We start from the raw sequence: 22,722 nt of genomic DNA on the forward strand, positions 1-22,722 counted from the left end.
GTCCTGAGCAGCCTGAGTTCTCTTTGGAGATGTCTACACTGAAATTAGACACCTGCTGGTGGCCTGTGCCAGCTGGCTCAGGCTAATGGGCTAGGGCTAAGGAGCTGTTAAATGGCAGTGTAGATGTTCAGGCTTCGGCTGGAGACCGGGCTCTAGGACCCTGTGAGGTTGGAGGTTTCCAGAGCTCAGGCTTCAGTCTGAGCCTGAAGGTCTACACTGCAATTAAACAGCCCCTTTGCCCGAGCCCCCTGAGCCTTTGTCAATTGGCATGGGCCAGCGTGGGTGCTAATTGCAGTGTAGACATACCCTTTGACTCCAGAAGGAGCTAAGCGTGTTTAGCACCTTGAAGGCTGGGGCACCATTGGCCAGATTTTCATAACAGCTCAGTACCCAGCAATCATCCTTCTTCTCAGTGTAGGATGGGGAGGGAATTCTCCTTTGTTATTGTGCGTTAGTGAGAACTGTATTGGAATTGCAAGCTGTCACTTTAAGAGTTGGGGGTTTCCTGGTCCTGTTTGCAGGCTAGAGGGCTCTGTAGCAAAGCGTGTGAGCAGAATCAGGGCTTGTCGACAGGAACAGTTAGTTTGTGGCAAACTGGGGTGTAAATCTGCGCACTAACTGTCCATGTGGGCCCTGCTACATGCACTAACGATTCCATAGTGCGCTTTGATCTGCCCCACATGGAAACAGGAACAGATCAAAGTGCACCAGGGAACTTTTAGTGCAGTGCAGCAGGGTGCACACAGCCAGTTAGGGCACAACAGGCTAGTGCGAGGTGGATTTACACGCCAGCCTGCCGTGCACTCTCTGTGCTTATAGACGAGCTGACATAAAGCAAAGTGGGGTGAGTTGTGCCCACTGCCTTAGGGAGCAGCCCCTGTTGTGTATTTGGTTCTCGTGGTAATAGAACCTTGTTGTTGCTATGGCAACTGAGTTAAATTATTAGGGGATAACCCAGCCAGTTTTGGCTGGTTTTTGGTTAGTTCAGTGTGTGGCAATAAATGGCTGCTCTTAAGGGTTACAGCTCTCTGTGTCTCCAGTGGTTTCTTCCTAAAACTGTTACCCCAAGGATACAACAGCCCCCCTCTCCTGTTTTAAGGTTTCTTGTGTGTTAAGGTTCTGGACTCTAAGGGTATGTCTACACTACGGAATAAGGTCGAATTTACAGAAGTCGGTTTTTTAGAAATCGGTTTTATATATTCGAGTGTGTGTGTCCCCACAGAAAATGCTCTAAGTGCATTAACGCGGCGGAGCGCTTCCACAGTACCGAGGCTAGAGTCGACTTCCGGAGCGTTGCACTGTGGGTAGCTATCCCACAGTTCCCGCAGTCTCCGCTGCCCATTGGAATTCTGGGTTGAGATCCTAATGCCTGATGGGGCTAAAACATTGCCGCGGGTGGTTCTGGGTACATATCATCAGGCCCCCGTTCCCTCCCTCCCTCCCTCCCTCCTTGAAAGCAAGGGCAGACAATCGTTTCGCGCCTTTTTTCCTGAGTTACCTGTGCAGACGCCATACCACGGCAAGCATGGAGCCCGCTCAGGTAACCGTCACCCTATGTCTCCTGGGTGCTGGCAGACGTGGTACTGCATTGCTACACAGTAGCAGCAACCCATTGCCTTGTGGCAGCAGATGGTGCAATAGGACTGGTAGCCGTCGTCGTCATGTCCGAGGTGCTCCTGGCCGCGTCGGCCGGGAGCGCCTGGACAGACATGGGCGCAGGGACTAAATTTGGAGTGACTTGATCAAGTCATTCTCTTTAGTCCTGCAGTCAGTCCTATTGAACCATTTTATGTGAGCAGGCAGGCGATACAGATTGCTAGCAGTCCTATTGCATCATCTTCTGCCGGGCAGCCATGAGATGTGGATGGCATGCAGTCCTTCTGCACTGTCTGCTGCCAGCCAAAGATGTAAAAGATAGATGGAGTGTATCAAAACAAGAAATAGACCAGATTTGTTTTGTACTCATTTGCTTCCCCCCCTTCCCCGTCTAGGGGACTCATTCCTCTAGGTCACACTGCAGTCACTCACAGGGAAGGTGCAGCGAGGTAAATCTAGCCATGTATCAATCAGAGGCCAGACTAACCTCCTTGTTCCAATAAGAACAATAACTTAGGTGCACCATTTCTTATTGGAACCCTCCGTGAAGTCCTGCCTGAAATACTCCTTGATGTAAAGCCACCCCCTTTGTTGATTTTAGCTCCCTGAAGCCAACCGTGTAAGCCGTGTCGTCAGTCGCCCCTCCCTCCGTCAGAGCAACGGCAGACAATCGTTCCGCACCTTTTTTCTGAGCAGACGCCATACCAAGGCAAGCATGGAGGCCACTCAGCTGACTTTGGCAATTAGGAGCACATTAAACACCACACGCATTATCCAGCAGTATATGCAGCACCAGAACCTGGCAGAGTGATACCGGGCGAGTAGGAGACGTCAGCGCAGTCGTGTGAGTGATCAGGACATGGACACAGATTTCTCTGAAAGCATGGGCCCTGCCAATGCATGCATCATGATGCTAATGGGGCAGGTTCATGCTGTGGAACGCCGATTCTGGGCTCAGGAAACAAGCACAGGCTGGTGGGACTGCATAGTGTTGCAGGTCTGGGACGATTCCCAGTGGCTGCGAAACTTTCGCATGCGTAAGGGCACTTTCATAGAACTTTGTGACTTGCTTTCCCCTGCCCTGAAGCGCATGAATACCAAGATGAGAGCAGCCCTCACAGTTGAGAAGCGAGTGGCGATAGCCCTGTGGAAGCTTGCAGCGCCAGACAGCTACCGGTCAGTTGGGAATCAATTTGGAGTGGGCAAATCTACTGTGGGGGCTGCTGTGATGCAAGTAGCCACGCAATCAAAGATCTGCTGATATCAAGGGTAGTGATCCTGGGAAATGTGCAGGTCATAGTGGATGGCTTTGCTGCAATGGGATTCCCTAACTGTGGTGGGGCCATAGACGGAACCCATATCCCTATCTTGGCACCGGAGCACCAAGCCGGCGAGTACATAAACTGCAAAGGGTACTTTTCAATAGTGCTGCAAGCTCTGGTGGATCACAAGGGACGTTTCACCAACATCAACGTGGGATGGCCGGGAAAGGTACATGACGCTCGCATCTTCAGGAACTCTGGTCTGTTTCAAAAGCTGCAGGAGGGGACTTTATTCACAGACCAGAAAATAACTGTCTATAGTTATCCTTGGGGACCCAGCCTATCCCTTAATGCCATGGCTCATGAAGCCGTACACAGGAGGCCTGGACAGTAGTCAGGAGCTGTTCAACTACAGGCTGAGCAAGTGCAGAATGGTGGTAGAATGTGCATTTGGACGTTTAAAGGCGCGCTGGTGCAGTTTACTGACTCGCTTAGACCTCAGCAAAACCAATATTCCCACTGTTATTACTGCTTGCTGTGTGCTCCACAATATCTGTGAGAGTAAGGGGGAGACGTTTATGGCAGGGTGGGAGGTTGAGGCAAATCGCCTGGCTGCTGGTTACGCGCAACCAGACACCAGGGCGGTTAGAAGAGCACAGGAGGGTGCGGTACGCATCAGAGAAGCTTTGAAAACCAGTTTCATGACTGGCCAGGCTACAGTGTGAAAGTTCTCTTTGTTTCTCCTTGATGAAACCCCCCGCCCCTTGGTTCACTCTACTTCCCTGTAAGCTAACCACCCTCCCCTCCTCTCTTCGATCACCGCTTGCAGAGGCAATAAAGTCATTGTTGCTTCACATTCATGCATTCTTTATTCATTCATCACACAAATAGGGGGATGATTACCAAGGTAGCCCAGGAGGGGTGGTGGAGGAGGGAAGGAAAATGCCACACAGCACTTTAAGCACAGCACTTCAAAAGTTTACAACTTTAAAATTTATTGAATGGCAGCCTTCTTTTTTGGGGGGCAATCCTCTGTGGTGGAGTGGCTGGTTGGCCGGTGGCCCCCCCACCGCGTTCTTGGGCGTCTGGGTGTGGAGGCTATGGAACTTGGGGAGGAGGGCGGTTGGTTACACAGGGGCTGTAGTGGCAGTCTGTGCTCCAGCTGCCTTTGCTGCAGCTCAACCATACACTGGAGCATACTGGTTTGATCCTCCAGCAGCCTCGGCATTGAATCCTGCCTCCTCTCATCATGCTGCCGCCACATTTGAGCTTCAGCCCTCTCTTCAGCCTGCCACCTCTCCTCTCGGTCATTTTGTGCTTTCCTGCACTCTGACATTATTTGCCTCCACGCATTCGTCTGAGCTCTGTCAGTGTGGGAGGACAGCATGAGCTCAGAGAACATTTCATCACAAGTGCGTTTTTTTTTCTTTCTAATCTTCACTAGCCTCTGGGAAGGAGAAGATCCTGTGATCATTGAAACACATGCAGCTGGTGGAGAAAAAAAAAGGGACAGCGGTATTTAAAAAGACACATTTTATAAAACAGTGGCTACAGTCTTTCAGGGTAAACCTTGCTGTTAACATTACATGCATAGCACATATGCTTTCGTTCCAAGGTCGCAGTTTGCCCCCCGCCCCTCCGCCACCGCGTGGCTACCCCCTCAACCTTCACCCCTCCCCGTGGCTAACAGCGGGGAACATTTCTGTTCAGCCGCAGGCAAACAGCCCAGCAGGAACGGGCTCCTCTGAGTGTCCCCTGAAGAAAAGCACCCTATTTCAACCAGGTGACCATAAATGATATCTCACTCTCCTGAGGATAACACAGAGAGATAAAGAACGGATTTTGTTTGAACGCCAGCAAACATACACTGCAATGCTTTGTTGTACAATGATTCCCGAGTACGTGTTACTGGCCTGGAGTGGTAAAGTGTCCTACCATGAAGGACGCAATAAGGCTGCCCTCCCCAGAAACCTTTTGCAAAGGCTTTGGGAGTATATCCAGAAGAGCCGCGAATGCCAGGGCAAATTAATCCTTTCACATGCTTGCTTTTAAGCCATGTATAGTATTTTAAAAGGTACACTCACCGGAGGTCCCTTCTCCACCTGCCGGGTCCAGGAGGCAGCCTTGGGTGGGTTCGGGGGGTACCTGCTCCAGGTCCAGGGTGAGAAACAGTTCCTGGCTGTCGGGAAAACTGGTTTCTCCACTTGCTTGCTGTGAGCTATCTACAACCTCATCATCATCATCATCATCATCTTCTTCGTCCCCAAAACCTGCTTCCGTGTTGCCGCCATCTCCATTGAAGGAGTCAAACAACACGGCTGGGGTAGTGGTGGCTGAACCCGCTAAAATGGCATGCAGCTCATCATAGAAGCAGCATGTTTGGGGCTCTGACCCGGAGCGGCTGTTCTCCCCTCTGGTTTTCTGGTAGGCTTGCCTCAGCTCCTTAAGTTTCATGCAGCACTGCTTCGGATCCCTGTTATGGCCTCTGTCCTTCATGCCCTGGGAGATTTTGACAAAGGTTTTGGCATTTCGAAAACTGGAACGGAGTTCTGATAGCACGGATTCCTCTCCCCATACAGCGATCAGATCCCGTACCTCCCATTCAGTCCATGCTGGAGGTCTTTTGCGATTCTGGGACTCCATCATGGTCACCTCTGCTGATGAGTTCTGCATGGTCACCTACAGCTTGCCACGCTGGCCAAACAGGAAATGAGATTCAAAAGTTCGCAGTTCTTTTCCTGTCTACCTGGCCAGTGCATCTGAGTTGAGAGTGCTGTCCAGAGCAGTCACAATGGAGCACTCTGGGATAGCTCCCGGAGGCCAATACCGTCGAATTGTGTCCACAGTACCCCAAATTCAACCCGGCAAGGCCGATTTAAGCACTAATCCACTTGTCAGGGGTGGAGTACGGAAATCGATTTTAAGAGCCCTTTAAGTCGAAATAAAGGGCTTCATCGTGTGGATGGGTGCAGGTTTACATTGATTTAACGCTGCTAAATTTGACCTAAAGTCCTAGTGTAGACCAGGGCTAAGACATAAAGTTGTGTTACGCTGCAACCTTCCAGCAGGAGTATTTATGTTTGTGTCTAACGTCTGTGTGTGCTGTGACCATCACAGTTCTCAGTGGGGGTGGGGGAGGGAATTCTCCTCTGTTCTCAGTGAGAGCTGCTGGGTGCTGAGTATTTATGAAAATCTGGCTAATGAAGTCATTTTTCCTGAACAGCAGAAGAGAGCCCTGGATATGGTCTGAGCGTTGCTACTTAGAATACATCTGAAAATACCAGCAATAAAAGTTGAGGCCCAAAATTGGCTGAAACAAATTCTTACCTAGGAGCATCTTAATTTTTAGAATAAAAGGTTGCGATTTTATGTATTATTATCTACCAAATAACTTGCTTAATACTGAATGAATATCTCATCACTGTAATAGTAAGAAAGTTGTATTTGTAAAGCAGTATTCATCTGAGGTCTCATAGTGCTGCACTGCTGGTTAGTCTATGATATGCCCAGTATTACCTAATTGTTATGTTCCCAGCATGCACAGAGAGAGTTGAAACAACACATAAACACTCTTCCCGAAAGGCTGCAATGTAGCACTGCTTATTTCTAAGAATCCAGAACTCTAACATGCCACAGCCAAATACAGAGAGAGACAAAGCAGGCTGCTCCCTAAGGCAGTGCAGCAGAACCAAACCCACTCTGCTCTAGGCTGGCTCTTTGCAGACTGACTGCAGAGGATCCAGATGCACGCTCCCAAAAGAGCCCTTTAGCCTGCAAGCAGGACCAGGAATCCCCTCAGGATTTCGAGAGTCAGCTTGTAATTTTTACACAGTTTTCAATACACACCACTAATCACTTAGTAAAGGGCCCTCTAGTCAGCCATTGCTCCGAGACCCAGGGAAGAGGACTCTGGAGGAATTTTTACTCTGAATCTATCGGCTCAAGTTTTGTTTTTATTAAAATCCTGCATTAACATATTTTGGGCCAGACTCTCCTGTGAAGCTGAACCCCAATCTGTAGCCTTAGGATCACTGAGAGCAACCTAGGGACTTCTTGACTTTATGCCAGTGGGGGATAGGTGTAGCATAATGGAGCTGCACCCTAACCCTTCCCTATCCCCAACATGCCCCCTCCCATTAATTAACCAAGTTAAGTAACCAGGCTAAAGCTTGGGCTTCCATTGGTTTAATAATAAAGCACAAAGCAGCCACGTCTCCCTGTGTATTTCCCTGTGAGAGTCTTGTAAGTAGTCACAGTGTCACCACTGTCGCAGTGTCCTGCCGTCATTCTGCGCGTGTTTGCTCCCAAGTCAATGGCACTTTCTCTTGCAGAGCTGTTTTTCCCACGAGACAATCCCTGGACAGTGGCTCTGGGGGTGATTCTGGCTCTCCTGGCTGGTCTCACTGCCCTGGTCAGTTACTGCTTCTGGAGGCAACGCAGAGCAAAAGGTGATGTAATGAGAGGGGTGGGGGGAACCTGGTGAGAGACAGACTAAGATTTAAAAACCAAACCAAAAGTAAAGAGCCAGGGATTAAGGGGCTTTGATTCAGTGTTTGGAGGAGTTTCAGGCAGTGGGAGTTGGGCTGAGGGTGAAGAGGGAGCTGAAGAAATTATGATCATGTTTGAACCAAGAATTGTCAAGTGGTTTCAGCCCTTCAGATCTCACACGAGGATCCCAATCGCATGTGTGAGTCTGAACTGTTCCCTGGGGATCCGCACGGCTCAGTCTGAAACACCCGTATGGGGCTCAGTGAGCTCGGCTGAGAGCACCAACATACGGAACTTGGCTGCTTGCAAGAAAAACAGAACGCAAACTAGAAGAGAGGGGTTTGTTAGGGCCCAATTCTGCCCCCCAGTCTATGCTTGTGAGTAGGAGCTGTGGATGGGCAAAGCAGTGGCTGTGCAAATGGAAAGGTTAGCACTTATCTACACTCAGATTTGCTCTGCCTGAGATCCTGCTACACTACAGAAACAGGGCAATGAACTCTCCATTGCAGTATAAGTGCTCAGCTGTAGTTTTTTCTCCAGCTGCAAAGCGCAGAACTGCCCTTCAGTGATCTAAGTACTTATAGAGATGCTGGAATTTTCACAGCTGCCTAAGGGGTCTGAATGCCCAATTTTTGTTTAAATTAATGACGACTGAGTGTGCAAACTCCCAAGGCAGCTGTGAAAGTCCCACCCAGAGGGTTTTCTCACCTGAAGGGCTGTGAAAATTATGTAGAAAAGTACCAGTGTTGGAAGAATTGGGAAGGGGAAATGTCTGTTCCAATGATTTCCCAATGGGGACGGAAGCGGGTAACTGAGAGAAGCAGAGAGGAGCTTTGTACTTGTGAAAGCTGGAACTGGATGCTGCACCTTTAGAACTCTCACCTTCACACTCGGTCAGCACCAGGTGTGAACTGGTTTAGTTAGTGGCTTTAGTTAACAGGTACATTATGTGGGTTGAGTACACGTTTAGGTGACAGGGATACACTCATTTTGAGTTGTATGTAAAAGTCATGTATATGCCCAGAGAGAGAGAGAGAACTCTGTTGGGCTCATTTTGAAGCATTAAACAATCAGAACAATTAACTGTCACTGTCTTGTTCCCTGGCCTTTCAGAGAATTCTCCGCACTAGCTGCCCTGGTGAGCTGTGGCTAGGATGCTGTAGTAACACAAACACACTCAGGACTTGCACGGCTGGTCTGAGACGCTGCTCACACTGGGCACAAGATGGTCTCGCTCAGGCTGCACTCAGCAGTGACTGGCAGACATGACGCTGCCTCCATGTCCTGCAGTGTTGGTACCCCAGGGCTGATGCACCAAGGGGATGAGCTCCCAGTGGGAAACAGCTGATCTTAGAGGCGATGCCTGTAGGGGCCCATCCACACACCCCTCCCTGGCTTCTGCTGACCTGAGCACCCAGATAAAGAAAGATCTCTCCACCCTGTTCTTACCTGGGGCACCCTCATCTACCCAGGCCCTAGGGGGAGTTGTTCCCATGTATCACTAAGACCAGGGGACAGGCACCTGCCACAGGGTCAGGAGTTGGCCTAGAATGGAGCCAATCAGACCCTGTCCCCTTTCCCAGTCTGGGTCAGTGCCCCATTCCCATCGCTGACTTCCATCCTCCATCCCTACAGTCAGGAGCTGGAGCAGGGGGAGGGAGGGTAGGAGAGCTGGGGCTGTTCAGGGGATGGGCCAGAGGGGAGCAGGCAAGAAACTGGACAAAAAAAGAGACCTTCTCCCCCCCACCATCCCCCTCAATAGCGAGATTAGACCGGTGTGTGACAGGGCCCAGGCAGCAGGGATGCTGGCTGCAGGGATGTTGAGACAGATCTGTCTGTGTGTCCTGTTTGTCAGTCTGTCTGACTCACTTTCATAGTTACAGCACAATTATGTTAATAGCAGGAACTGCGCCTTAAACATGATGGTGAAAACTCACCTCTCGTCCTTTTCTTCCTCTAGAGACGCTACAATCGGATAAGGAGAGCGAGAAAGGTCAGTGTCTGGGCCCATCACATTAGCTGGCAGTAGAGTTATCCCCATAAACATAACAGGGTGAAATCTTGGCAGCCATTATTAATTATTAATTAATCATTGGAACAATTTACTGAGGGTCATGGGCGGCGGATGGAGCCCCCCTCTGGGTAAGCTCGCCCCAGCTCCACCTCTTTCACCCAAGCCCCCCTCCCCCTGCAGCCAGAGCTCCGAGACCCCCTGTCCCTCCCCCACACCTGGAGGAGCCCCAAGTGCCCCCTCCCTCGGCTGGAGGAGCCCCAGGCCGGCTGAAGCCCCGAGCCCTCCCCTCCCACCTGCCCGGAACTGCCCCGGGTCAGCTGCAGCTATGCTGTGCCCTTCCCAGACCCCAAGCTGCCTGGGGAAAAACATCTCCCAGGTCTGGAAGACGCTTTTGCTATGCCCCATGCTGGTTCCGGGGTGGCTGAGGAGGCGTATGTGCTACTCAGCTTCCTGGGTCCATCAGTATTCTCCAGTCCAGGGAAATTACTGATGAACCCAGGAAGCTGAATAGCACATACCGCCTCCTCAGCAGCCCTGAACCTACATGGGGCACAATAAATCAAAAACGTCCCCCCAAAACCCCACAAACAGAGGTCTGGTGGCCGTGGCAGTGGCAGGGGAGGCTGAGCCTCTCCTAGTCTATTATACCCACCGCCCATGGCAAGGGTCATGGTGGATTCTCTAGCACTGGCAGTTTTTAATCCAGACGGGATGTTTTTCTAAACGATCTGCTGTAGGAATTATTGTGGGGAAACCCACTGGCTTGTGTTATGCAGGGGTCAGACTAGGTGATCACAATGGTCCCTTCTGGCCTGGGAATCTGTGAATTGATGAATCACCTCTCGCCCTGTTCTCTCTCCAGAGACCCTGCTGTCTCAATGGGAGGGAGAGAAAGGTCAGTGTCTGGGCCAGTTACAATATTAACTCTATCCCCATAAACACGACAAGGGGAAGTCTCACCTCTCCCTCTTTTCTCCCTCTAGAGGCTCTGCGATCTGCGATGGAGAGACAGAAAGGTCAGTGTCTGGGATCAATGGGATCCGATGGGTTGAAGATTTCATGTCATGTCAGTCGAGTTAGCTCAGTCGAACCAATTTAATTCAATTGAAAGTCCCATTTAATGCCGGTGGAGTCACAGTTTAACACCTTTAGCTCAATTTTAGCAGGTGGAGTTACAGCCTGTTTGAAGGAGCGATGGGGAACATCTCCATCTCTACATCAGAGCCCAAGCAGTGAGCTCAGTGGCTGGCACAAAGAGGGCACAAAGAGGCTCTGAAGGGGAAAGGATCATATGATCTAATAAACCCCATGGGAATTACAGAAATGGCACCTTGAGCCCAGGGGCCTGAATATACAACACAGCTCGGTCAGTCTCATTGTTGGAGACTGTGTGTACGTGTCAAAAAACCACCCATGCCCACAAGTCTCAGAGTCTGGGTCACCTGCCTGGAGCTCGTGCTGCAGGGCTAAATCTAGCAGTGCCATTCCTGCTCCGAGACAACCCCCTTCCCTCCTCACTGGGTCTCAGAGCTCAGGTTCCAGCCTGAGTGGGAATGTCTGTACTGTGTGAGCCCCACAAGCCTGGCTCTGAGACCAGCTGCCACAGAGCTTTTTTTTGGGGGGTGGGGGGGCAAACCCACAGAGACTTGTCCAGTATTTAACAGGATCCCTCACCTGGGAACCCCAGGTGTTCTGGCCCTTGCATGCCCATGTAATGTGGGAGGGGGCAGGATTTCATCCTCAGGGACCACGCACACCCACAACCTCAGCTCCAGCCTGCAGCGACTCCACACAATAACCATACAGGTCTGCTCAATGCAGAGCAGTGTGTGTGTGGTTCTGTGTTAAATGAAACTGATTTTTAAAGGCACGCTGGGTTTTTTTTGGGGGGGGAGGTTGGTTTTTTTTTTCAATTTTCCCCTCATAAAGTTACTGCAGAGCAGAGTTAAGGTTGCTTAGCTGCCTTAGTTGCATTTCTACACCATGGCATGTTTGGGTTATTTTTAACTTTAACCTTAGTTCTGTATTTCCTGAGTTTATAACACTTGATTTGGGGATAATTCCAAGATCCCTGTAATGTGCTTTACCCTTAAATTACAAGTACATCCTCTCCACCTTAACCCCACACTAATCATAGAATTGGAGGACTGGAAGGGACCTTGAGAGGTCAGCTAGGCCAGTCTCCTGCACTCATGGCAGGACTAAGTATTATCTAGACCATCTCTGGTGGGTGTTCGTCTAACCTGCTCTCATGATGGAGATTCCACAACCTCCCTCAGCTTTTATCTCAGAAGCGCATTATGGTCCTGATCTACAAAGAGCCTTAGGCACCTAAACTCCAGCCTCAATCCCCGTTTTAGGTTCCGTGATCCACAACCCCCTCTTGGCTGACACCTACCCCTGTAGGCACCTAAATTCACTCAGGACATAAATCTCTGTGTAAGTTCTCACACTACCTAAGCTTCTGCCTCTGGGCACGAAGAGTGCACTGCTGCCTCACTCTAGATGTTTGGGTACCTATCTCCCACCTGTGCCCCCGGCGACACATAAACTGTGGGGAGAAGCATCTAGCTCGCCTGTGGGGCCTGATCGAGTAGTCATGCACAGAGGCCACCCAGAACTGATGTGAGAGACAGGGAGGAGAAGAACCTTCCTCATGGGCAGTGTGTGAACCACCCGTCCGCCCCCTGCCCCTCTTCCAGAGCCCCTGCCCAAGCTCTGAGCTCCCCATCAAGGCCGCTGGCCCCCCACAGTGCCCCCAGCCACCATCCCTAGCAGCCGCTGCCAGAGGGATGTGCCAGTCAATTTTGGGAGCTGTCCCAGGAAAGCTGACCCCCTGACTCCCTGCACCCCAACCCCCTGCTCCAGCCCAGAGCCAGCACCCTGCACCCAAACTCCCTTCCAGAGCCCACACCCTGCACCCCCTCCTGCACCCAAACTCCCTCCCAGAGTCTGCACCCCACACCTCCTCCCGGACCCCAACCCTCTGCCCCTGCCTGGTGAAAGTGAGTGAGGGTGGGGGAGAGTGAGTGACAGAGGGAGTGGGGATGGAGTGAGTCGGGAGCAGGGCCTCAGAGAAGGGGCTGGGCAGGGGGCATGGAAATGGGTCTTTGGGTTTGCGCCATTAGACAATTGGCAATGCTACCAGATGGGCATGTGGAAGCCCTGGCCGTGCTGGAAGAGCGCGCCCAACACCGCAGCTGGCAGCACTGCCCAAATGCCAGGGGGACCGTGTCTGCACGGGTGCAGCTTGTGTGTGCGTGGGGGCCCAATGACTGTTCTGCCCTGGGGCCCGGAATTGCTGTCGGCAGGCCTGACCACTCCTATCTCCATTAAATCCTCGCCTTTCACAGCTCCCCCTCTCCCAGTTCTCTTCCTGCCTCGCTAATCGCTCTCGGTGTCTGTTCTGTTGGGTCGGTCTCTTCCTGTCTCCCTCTTTCACAGCACATCCCCCAAAGCTCAGTGCTTGTCCCTAGTGGTTCTTATGGACACTCACGGCATCAGATACCACCTCTATGCCAGTGACTCTCAAACTCTTGCTCTGCTAAAGACTGTTCCCGGGCCTCCCATCCCACATCTCAGCCTGTCTGACAGCTCCTCCTCCTCGATGTCCAGAGGGCAGCTTAAGCTCAAAGCTCTTCCGGCCCCCTCACAGCCCACCCCACTTCCTAGTTTCTTCATCTCTTTGGATAACACCTCGAGCCCTCCCCAAGGCAGGGGGCTGTGACAGCTCTCCCTCCCTCCCCGCCTCCCATCCCGCACACTGGGCTGCCCCGAGCTAGGTACCAGGATCTCTGCCCCTTCTGTGGGCCAGGGATTGTGGTCCTGAGGTGGGGTGTGAGGCCTGAGCTGGCTGCAGGGAGCCCAGAGCAGAGTGAGGGGCCTGGGGTCTGAGTCCTACCCGAGGTGTCTCCTTATGGGAGGGGCCAGGGGGTATTTCCCCTGCCCTGGCTGGGAGAACCGCTCCATAATGTAGGCGCAGGTCAGGGGTTGGGGTTGGAGTTGTGGGAGGGAGAAAAAAACTGTCCTGTATTTTTGAAATACAGTGTTGGCCACCCCAAAAACATCTCCATCAGCCCCGTCAATCTAGACATTGTCTCTGACTCAGCCTCTGTCTGGGCCCCCATGTCCTGACCTCACCCGTCTCCATGCTCCTGCGTGTATAACACGTCACAGATACAGCCTCTTGTGTCTGTCCGACAGCCCAGGCTCTCGTTCACCCCATCGTCTCACACCTCCACTGCTGTGATCTCCTCCTGTCCAGCCTTGACGCCAGCCACTTTGTCCCCTCAGCTCCATCCAAAGCATGGCGGCTAGGCTCAGCCCTCAGACTCATCTCTCCTGCCACATCCTCCACTTAGTTCCACTGAGGCCCCCTCCAGCACCGCTCCAGCACAAGCTCCTTGTCTTCGCCTTTAGGCCCCTCAACTCAACATTTAGTCCCACCCCGTCTGAGCGATTGATGCTGCCTTCCCTCTGCCAGCGATGGCCGGTTCCAGGGGTGGGCGTGCAGGGCCGGTTCCAGAGGTGGGCACACAGGGCCGTCATCCTCGGCACCACTTCCAGGGGGAGCTGTACTGCCCCTGGGCTTTCTATTTTTTTTTTTCTCCTGGCAGTCCTGGTAGGGTGACCAGATAGTGTGAAAAATCTGGACACTTTTTTTTGTGCGGAGGTGGAGGAATAGTTGCCTTTATAAGACAAAGCCCCTAATATTGGGATGTCTGGTCACCCACAGCCTGGGTCACCCGCCTGTCTGCTTCTCCCTTAAACACCTCAGAGTTTTCTCCCCCTTCCCATCCATGCAAGGAAAAACATCCCCTCAGTATTAGTAAAGCTGCCCCCTTCTCCTCTCTTCAATCCCTCCCCCAAACCCAGCTGTGCTGTGGCCCCTGGAATCTCTCCTGGCTGGGCATGTGGTGGGCCTGGCCCTGAGCGTGTGTGTACAGGACCTAGCACCGTGGGGCCTGGCGCTCTGTGCTCAGAGAAGCCCGGCCCTGAGTGTGTGTGTGTGTGTGCAGAACCTAGCACAGTGGGGCCCGCCCATGAATGTGTGCACAGCACCTAGGCCTGAGTGTGTGTGTACAGGACCTAGCACGGTCGGGCCTGGCCCTGAGTGTGTGTGTACAGGACCTAGCACCATGGGGCCTGGCCCTGAGTGTGTGTGTACAGGACCTAGCACGGTCGGGCCTGGCCCTGAGTGTGTGTGTACAGGACCTAGCACGGTTGGGCCTGGCCCTGAGTGTGTGTGTACAGGTCCTAGCACCGTGGGGCCTGGCACTGTGTACGCATACAGGATGTAGCCCAGTGGGTCCCAGCCCTGAGTGTGTGCGTACAGGACCTACCGCAGTGGGGGCTGGCTCTGAGTGTGTGCGTACAGGATCTAGTGCTGAGTGTGTGTGTACAGGACCTAGCACGGTCGGGCCTGGCCCTGAGTGTGTGTGTACAGGACCTACCGCAGTGGGGGCTGGCTCTGAGTGTGTGTGTACAGGACCTAGCACGGTCGGGCCTGTCTCTGAGTGTGTGCGTACAGGATCTAGTGCTGAGTGTGGGTGTACAGGACCTAGCTCAGTGGGGCCCAGTTCAGAGTGTGACCTCTAGATGCAACTGGAATGCGAATAACAATGTGCAGTGGGGCAGGAGACTGGCCCTGGGATATGGAGATATGGCCTGGGGTGGGGCTTAAAAGCGTGTGTGTCTGTGCAGAGGATGGGGGATGAAGAGGTGACGGTGGGTGGGGGGGTTGCAGGGAACAATGTCACACAGCAAGAGATGAGTAATGACATGGACCAAGGAAGCTCTGCTCTCTGGGCCAGGTTTACCTTCCAGTATTTGAGGTTTAGAACGTAGTAGATATAATAGATGGGGCAGGACAGCTTAAGTCCATTCGTCCATAAGAAGCCAGCTCCTGGGCTGTGCTCCGGTTAGTGTCTTATGGACAAATCTTTCAAAATACTCGTATCACCAGTGAGGGAGACGCCACTTTTATCTTGACTGTTGCCCATTAAGTTTTGAGACTCAACATTAACTCCCGATGTCTTTGACTTTCCAGCGGAATACGAGGCAGCGAAAGGTAAGGGCATTTGTACTAGTTTTGATTATGCTTTAAATTGGAAAAGAAACACTCAGAGCTGTGTATGCAAAGGCGTGTTAAAAAAGGCGTGTAAAAAATTAATGTGTTACTGAGACAGGTAATGTACACGACAAGGAGAAATCCAGATATTACCCAGACATAATGGATGGGAAATTTTTGATATTGAAATATGAATATTAACAGTTTTATATTTCATAACATTAACCCTTGGAAATACCCTTAAAAAGTAAACTAACGTCACTTACTGACACCTGAGAGACCCTGTAACGACAGCAATGATTCTTTTATACCAATAGGGCCCAGCCCACTGAGCTCTCCATGGGTGTTCTCCTGCATCCCTAGGTCTCCTTGGAGCAGGATTGGGCCCTGTTGGCTTACACACACAGCAGCTGTAGGATCAGGCACATGGGTCTGATCCCACTGAAGGTGGCAGGAGTTGCAGGTGCTCATCACCCCTTGGGGTCACCAGCATCACCCAGATGATGGAGACACTTATGAAGGAAGAGTTCTTTGAGCTGCAGGCCCAGGTTCTCTGTTGGGCCAGTGCCTGCTTGGGGTGGGGGCAGTGAGGGAGCTGGTTATGGCTCCCTGGTTCTCAGGCTGCCCCAGGGGTTGCTCTAACTTGCTCCAGCTGGCTGTGGTCCCTGAGAATTGGCGATGTACTCTGCTCTGCCCCAGCATATCTCCTCCCAGCCCTGACACTCCCCCTACACCAGGATGGCTGAGGGGGAAGGGGGGGGGGCAAGCTGACACAGGAGCCAGCTATGCTGCTTTACCCTGGCTGGGCTCTCCCTACACCAGGGGAATTCTCTGATGTCCAGGGCCTGGTTCCAGCCAGTCTGCACCATCCCTGCTCACAGTGACCGGAGCAGGGGAAAGAACTGGGCCCCTTATCACTAATGGCCCCATTCTGCCCCCCGACTCACATGAGTGATCCCCACAGGTGCGGTCCCATTGATTTCTGCAGGGAGGGTTTGCAGGATCAGATGGAATAAAGGAGAAGTCATAACTAGTGGTTAGGAGCCCAATCCTGCTGTCCTTACTCAGGCAAAGTTCCCACTGAAGCCAATGTAATGTGGGGTTAGAACTGGGCACTTCTGTTACTGAGAATCTCTCCTGTTCATTCATTTATGTTCTTTTTTCCCTTTTCTCTCCTCTCATTCCCATGGACCCTCTGGCAGAACTGGGTAAGCTGTTTCTAGTTGTGTGGTTTGTTTTTCACAGTATGTGACTTGCTGAGTCTGCATTTCGTTGGTGTAAATTCTCGTTTCTGATTATTTCAGGACTCACCAGAGCCCAAGGATACGCAGGTAACTAACACTGATACTGCTGCAGTCGCTTTCAGACCCATTCCTCTGGGGTACTCGGTCCCTGCTCAGTCCTCTTACAGCTCCCCCAATAGCTAAGGAGTAGGGCAAAATGTGATTGTCTGTGTGAAACTTTGAGGAGCTTGGTTATTCAAACACCCCCTAGGGTACCTGCTGGGGGCAGGGGGAGCTGGTGCAAACAGATAATTGTTTAACTGCTCTCTGTTGCTATTTTATAGCTTCTAGTTAATACATTGTTTACTTCAATACTGACCATTGTTTGGCAGAAACATCCAGTCGATGAGCTTATCCAACCCTGCTGGATGCAGTGGCAGAGAGGGGGTGGAGGGCAGAGGGGCAGCTGGTGACTCTAGAAGGGTTGCCGGGGTGAGGAACAAGGAATTTAAACCTCCTCTCCCCACACTTAGGGCTTCTCAGCATGGGGAATTCATGGGGAAGAGCCCAGAGTAGCTAGTGTGGAGTATTCTGCACTTGTTTTCTTCCAATGTGGATTAACCCAAAGCAGACAAGGGCACTCTTAGCATGGAATAAGAGTGTCCGCACAGGCAGCTAGCGCTGATTAGCTGTTCTGCACTAGCTACTCAGGGCTTCCCCCCATGTATACAAGTCCTTAAATTTACTTCCAAGTAGAGGTGAAAGTAAGCCGGTGTGTGAATTAGAGCCACAATTGGCTCGCTGGGGGCGGGGCTCTGGATGCTGCCAGCAGGGTAACACTGGGCGGTGCTGGGCATGGGTGGCCCATCCCACCCCTTCTACCCTCCTCCCCCACAGGAGCCCAAACCACCACCACTCCTGACCCCAATGCCAGACAGCTGGGGGTGATGCCCCAGCCCTGGTGGGCCCAAACCAGCACACACAGTCCCTAGGTGGCGCTGCCCCAACCCCCTGCCTTGAGCCCCCTCCCCAAGGGGCGCTTGCCATAGGACAATACCTGTAAGAAATTTAAGTTACTTTCACACCTGCTTCCAAGGGAAAGAGGAGAAGCATCCGAGCAGGTCCCCTCCCAGAGGCCACAAGCCCTGACTACCCCCTGCTGTGGCAAAGCTGTGCCTAGATCTGCTGGTTCCTAGGTCAGGTCAGCACTTTAATCACAAGAGTATCCGTTCACTACTCCAGTCATAGACAGGACACTGGACTGGATGTGGAGGGGCAGCGACAGGGGAGGGCTTGGGGAGCAGAGCCCCATAAGGCCAGGAGACTGTCACAGAGCTTGGGTCTCATGTGCCACCCTAGGACATGCACAGTGCATATGTGCAAGGTCCTAGTGCCCAGTACCTGGGTGTGTGAATTAAAGCAGCACAGGAGCGTGGGGGGCAGTGGGAGCTGGGAAGCCGGGTGAGAGCAGGGGGTTCTGAGGCAGGAAGGAGGAGGAGGCGGCTGGATGATGCTCAGCAGCAGGGAGTTTGTTCGGGGTGTAGGGGGAGCTGGTGGGAGAAGGGAACAAAGGGAGAAGGAGGGTGAGTGGGGCTGGTAGTGGGAGAGCAGCAGGAGGTGTCAAGTGAGGGGTGGGCAGGGCAGAGCCTTGGGGTGGAGAAAGGAGTGGAGCCAGTGAAGGGGACGGCAGTGGGTGTGAGGGGGCCTGTAGCCCAATCTAGAGATTCTAGATCGATTATACTGATTACTTACGAATTTGTAGTTGTCACGTTGAGGGTTGACTGGTTTTTGTCCCAAGATCAGGCCCAGTATTATTTAAATCGTTACATGGTTGGGAACCCCACTGTGCACAGCTGCAACACTCACACTATAGGAACCCTCTTAGATTTACAAATAGTTTATTAACACATTTAGCAAAGTCACACACACCCCAGCTCAGGAAGGTAGATAGAGATGCTGTAGAACGTCCATCGGCACATTCATATACTTAGATAATTTGTTGCAAAAGAACCTAAAACGTGAGCCATTGTTTTTTATGTGGTGGGCCAGAGTGATGAGGAGGAGGTGGAGTTGGTGGCAGCAATCAGGACAGAATGGCAGGGCAAGGCTAGAGTCAGCAAGGCCAAATGCTCCTTCTGGATTATTTCAGACCCCTGGCACTGCCAGCCCTGCTTCCCTCCCCGCCCCCAGCCCAGCGCAGTCTATGGCCACGGGGCCTGGGCATGGCTGGGCTCTCTGAGCCATTCCACACCCCTGGCCCCTGAGCCTGTCAGGATCTTGAGCCCATCTCCTCGATGCCTCATTCTAGGGAATCTCCAGCCCCTGGGGAGCCTCCTGCCCCCCCCCCCCGGCCCACACACACACACACACCCACCCCAGCTGTCCTGTCTTGGGCAGGGTCCCAGGCCCTGAGAGACTCACTGGCTGTTCCCGACTGGCCAGGGCCATTGGTGCTGGTACCGCGCTCTCGCGGCCAGGCCTGTTGCCCCAGCACTGACCCCTCCTCTGCAGCTCTGCCTGGCGGAGCCCCTCTCTCTGCCGCTGCCTCTGGTGCTGCGCTCGCAGGCTCAGCCCGTGCCAGGGCCAATGCGGCGCTGCTGGGGCTGCTCCTCCCTTGGCACCTGGGTTCTCTGCGTCTGGGGCAAGTGGCCGGACGAGTGGGCAGGGACCTGCTCAGAGACACACGCCCTGTGCTGCACCCGGAGGGCAGAGACCAGCCAGGGCCAGGCAGCAAAGTGCCACCGTGCTGGGATTAACCCTTTCCTTCCACCCACCCCACCAGCCCCGACTGGTCAGTGCCACTCGACTGCCCGCACTCTGACCCCAGGGACCCAGGTCTGGCAACTCGGGGGAGTCACTGCGTGAATTTGTGGGGCAGAGTAACCAGGGCTCCATGTGCAATGGGGAAGGCCCCATGCCGTCATGCAGACCTTAGGGGCTGGGCAGTGAGTGCCCATGTGTGAGCCAGGCGCTGCAGAGACAGAACAAGGGGCTGCTGGCCCCAAAGGGCTCTCGGTCTGAGTGCGGACAAGGCCCAGCAAGGGGAGCAGCAAACGCCAAGATGATGCAAGGATCCCAGTGCACCTTTGGGCCTGTCTGGCTGGGTCTGACAGAGTATTGTAGTGACCCTGCTGGGCCCTGGGTCACTCCCAGTTCAATGTACAGCCAGCAGGGGGCTCAGTACCCCCAGGGCACAGGGCAGGGCAGGGCAGGGGCACTCAGAGGACGGGGCTGTCGCAGGTTGCAGGCAAGAGGGAACAGCCTGGGAGCTGGGATGGGGAGGCCAGGAGTCAGGTGGGAGGCACCACCCTGTGCTCAGTTGCTCCAGGTTCTCACTCAGCGACGCAGGCTCCATTGGGCCCAAGCAGACAGACTGGAGAGAGCGAGGCTCTGTCTGCCTGGGGAACGGGAAATTTTGTTAAATGGGGGCCAGTTGTGCAGACGCATCATGGGGTGGCACCCTCACATACCACCCTCAGCCGGCTCTGGGTGGCCCTGCAACTGCCCTGCCTCAGTTTACTCTCTTCAGCATTCCTTAAACTGCTCCCCACAGTCCAAAAGGGCTGAGACAAAAGTCCCCTGCTGGGGTCCACTCTGAGTCCCAGCAAACCCCAAAATAAAATCTTTTCCTTCACTCTGCTCTAGCCTCTGGCTCTAATTCAAGGTCCTCACTCTCCTCGAGTCAGGAGATCCCAGCCCCCCTTCCTGGAGCTGGATTCAGTTCAGACTGTACCTTTTTCCCTGCAGACCTCACCTGCAGGCCTCTGTCCTCATACAGCTGCTGTTTCTATCAATGTCATCTCTGGCAGCTCCTCCCCCTTAGAGGAGCTCCTCTCTCTAGGTGCACCCCTTCCAGGGTCCTTGCTCTGTGAGCTGTCCTGGGCCCCCCTCTCCTCAGCAGCTTCCTCTTTCTGGGATCCCTTCAGCTGAGCCCTGGTAACCCTTTATCAGGCTCATTAGCTGTTTAGCTGCCAACCAGGCACGTAGGGATTTCATTACTTCCAGGTGGGGCTGGGTTGGCTGGTTCTCCCTTACAGGAGCCTGTCACAAGTAGGCTGATCCCTGACTCCCCGTAAAGGGCCGGCCCCCATGACCTCCCTTCCCCCCGTTTACCTAAAGGCAGGCTTGACCGTGGCTAACACTTGGTGATGTTCTGCAGCCAGGGGGCACTTCCTGCCCTTCTGCCACAAGGAAACCTACAAGGCCCTTGGCCATATTTTTATCCTCATCACTGAATTGTGAAAAAATGAAGAGACCAGGAGTTGTGTTCCCCACAGTCCTGTGTAGCTCATGTGATGGGCAAAATCTCCCATAGTCTTCAGCATGGCGTAGTTCAGAACAACATGTACTGTGTGAGTCAGGCCCGCTGGCCATAGCAGAGGTAGGCAATAGCATCAGGCTTTCACCATTGCCGTCATGATGCTGTAACAGATACGGGCTGGCTACAGAACTTCCTCCGGAGCCAGGTACACACCAGATGTGCTCATCACAAGGCCCTTCAGGGCTCTGCCAGGTCTGGCTGAGGTTAGCTTAAATAAGGTCTGCTACACACAGACCCACCTAGCTACAAGGTCCCTCCAACAGCTGCCTCCCAGGACACACTCACACACATGCCCTTTGGAGTTAAGTTTGTCTTTCATTCAGATAGCTCCTTATTAGCATCTCTAATTATTACTGAGCACAGCTTTTCTTTCCTGCAGCCTTCAGTAAATGAGCTCTGGGAGCACATTTCAGATCCTCCTCCGTTCACCTGGCTGGGTGTAATGTTAGGAGCTGGGAAAGTGCCTTTCTGCTCCTCCCCTTTTCCTGTAGGATGGACTTCGTTTTAGCCCAGCTCTGGTTCGGGCTTTGTGCTGTTTTTTCAGGTCTCTGGGGAGAGAGGTCCCCAGTCTCTTCCTTTTCTATTTCAACTTCCTCTTGGACGTGTGTTTTTATGGTGGCTTTTCCCTCCAGCAGGTGCAATCTCCACCTCAGACAGTCCATCTTCCACACGATGGGCCTGTACCTCTGCACCCACCACAGCGCTGTTCTTGTCTCCAGCCGGCTGGTGTAGCTCACTGCCCAGCTGCTCTGTTTTCTGGAGAAGCTGCGCTTTCTCTCTCTGACATAATTTCATCTCTTTCCACAAGGCCTCTGGGCTCTCCTGTTTCATATGCGTCTTAGAGCCGGGCTTCATTCCATACTCGATCTTAAGCTGGATCTGGAACTTAGTCAGCTCCTTCTGCAACAACAAACACTGCTGTTTCCCGGTCACCTTCCAGTGCTGAGATGGGCTCCTTCCAGTGCTCCTGCTCCCGTTCCCACTGGATGGCTTGGGCTGAGATCCAGTCCCTTGTCAGCGCATCTCCTCTAGCTCCTGCAGGGCCTCAGCCTTTGGGCCTGGAGGGTGCTCAGCTGTGCAAGGCCTTCTGCCCTGCTCCCCTCAGCTGCAGCAACCTTTTCTTCTCGCTCTGCCCAGTCCATTGTGGGTGGGGTTGCTGGGTCGCTGTAGAGGACACGGCCACTAGTGCAGCTTCCTTTGTAGCCAGCACCTCTGTATCTGTGCCCGTCGACATCCAGCCCTTCAGTGCGAGATCTACTTGTTCCCCTAAAAAGCCTCCCAGGACACCCACAGCATCACTGCTCTCCCCTGTGTAAATGCAGCCTCCTGGTGATTTATTGCTGGGCTCTCTCTTATCACACACACCAGAGCCCTCAGGCTGCACCTTTGCCCTCTCCTGAACCCTCAGCTTTAGTCTGTCTAGTTCTTTAACTTAGTCCAGGAGCTGTTCCTTCTCCTCTATTAGGAAACGTCTACATTGGAGCTAAGAGGTGTGATTCCCAGCTCATGTAGACGTAGCTGAGCTAGCACCTAAAAACAGCCGTGTGGCCAGGGTAGCACAGGTGGCAGCTTCAGCTAACCATCTGAGTAGAAACCCGCCCAGCCCCCCTTGGTATGTACTCAGGCAGCTGGCCCGAGCTGCCCTTCCTAGACGGGCTACACTGCTACCTTTAGTGTGCTAGGCTGAGCAGAGTTAGTGCAGGTACGTTTACATGAGCTGGGAATCTCACCTCCCCGCTCAGTTGCAG

The 22,722-nt window shown here is 53.0% G+C and overlaps 1 protein-coding gene and 1 pseudogene across 2 annotated transcripts in view; one reads left to right on the top strand and one right to left on the bottom strand.

Annotated features, from left to right (window-relative positions):
• LOC144275109 (uncharacterized) overlaps positions 1 to 22,722 on the bottom strand; it is an 807,364-nt pseudogene that overhangs the window by 663,704 nt on the left and 120,938 nt on the right. The gene's annotated exons all lie outside the window — the stretch shown is intronic.
• LOC144275108 (butyrophilin subfamily 1 member A1-like) overlaps positions 1 to 22,722 on the top strand; it is a 50,641-nt gene that overhangs the window by 19,591 nt on the left and 8,328 nt on the right. Inside the window, exons 5-11 of the mRNA XM_077834247.1 lie at positions 7,190 to 7,306; positions 9,307 to 9,339; positions 10,223 to 10,255; positions 10,344 to 10,376; positions 15,410 to 15,430; positions 16,633 to 16,638; positions 16,735 to 16,761. Coding sequence (XP_077690373.1) covers positions 7,190 to 7,306; positions 9,307 to 9,339; positions 10,223 to 10,255; positions 10,344 to 10,376; positions 15,410 to 15,430; positions 16,633 to 16,638; positions 16,735 to 16,761 — 270 coding nt within the window. The remainder of the gene's footprint in view (positions 1 to 7,189; positions 7,307 to 9,306; positions 9,340 to 10,222; positions 10,256 to 10,343; positions 10,377 to 15,409; positions 15,431 to 16,632; positions 16,639 to 16,734; positions 16,762 to 22,722) is intronic.

The sequence above is a fragment of the Eretmochelys imbricata genome, chromosome 14, assembly GCF_965152235.1.
Source record: "Eretmochelys imbricata isolate rEreImb1 chromosome 14, rEreImb1.hap1, whole genome shotgun sequence".
Taxonomy (NCBI): Eukaryota; Metazoa; Chordata; order Testudines; family Cheloniidae; genus Eretmochelys; species Eretmochelys imbricata.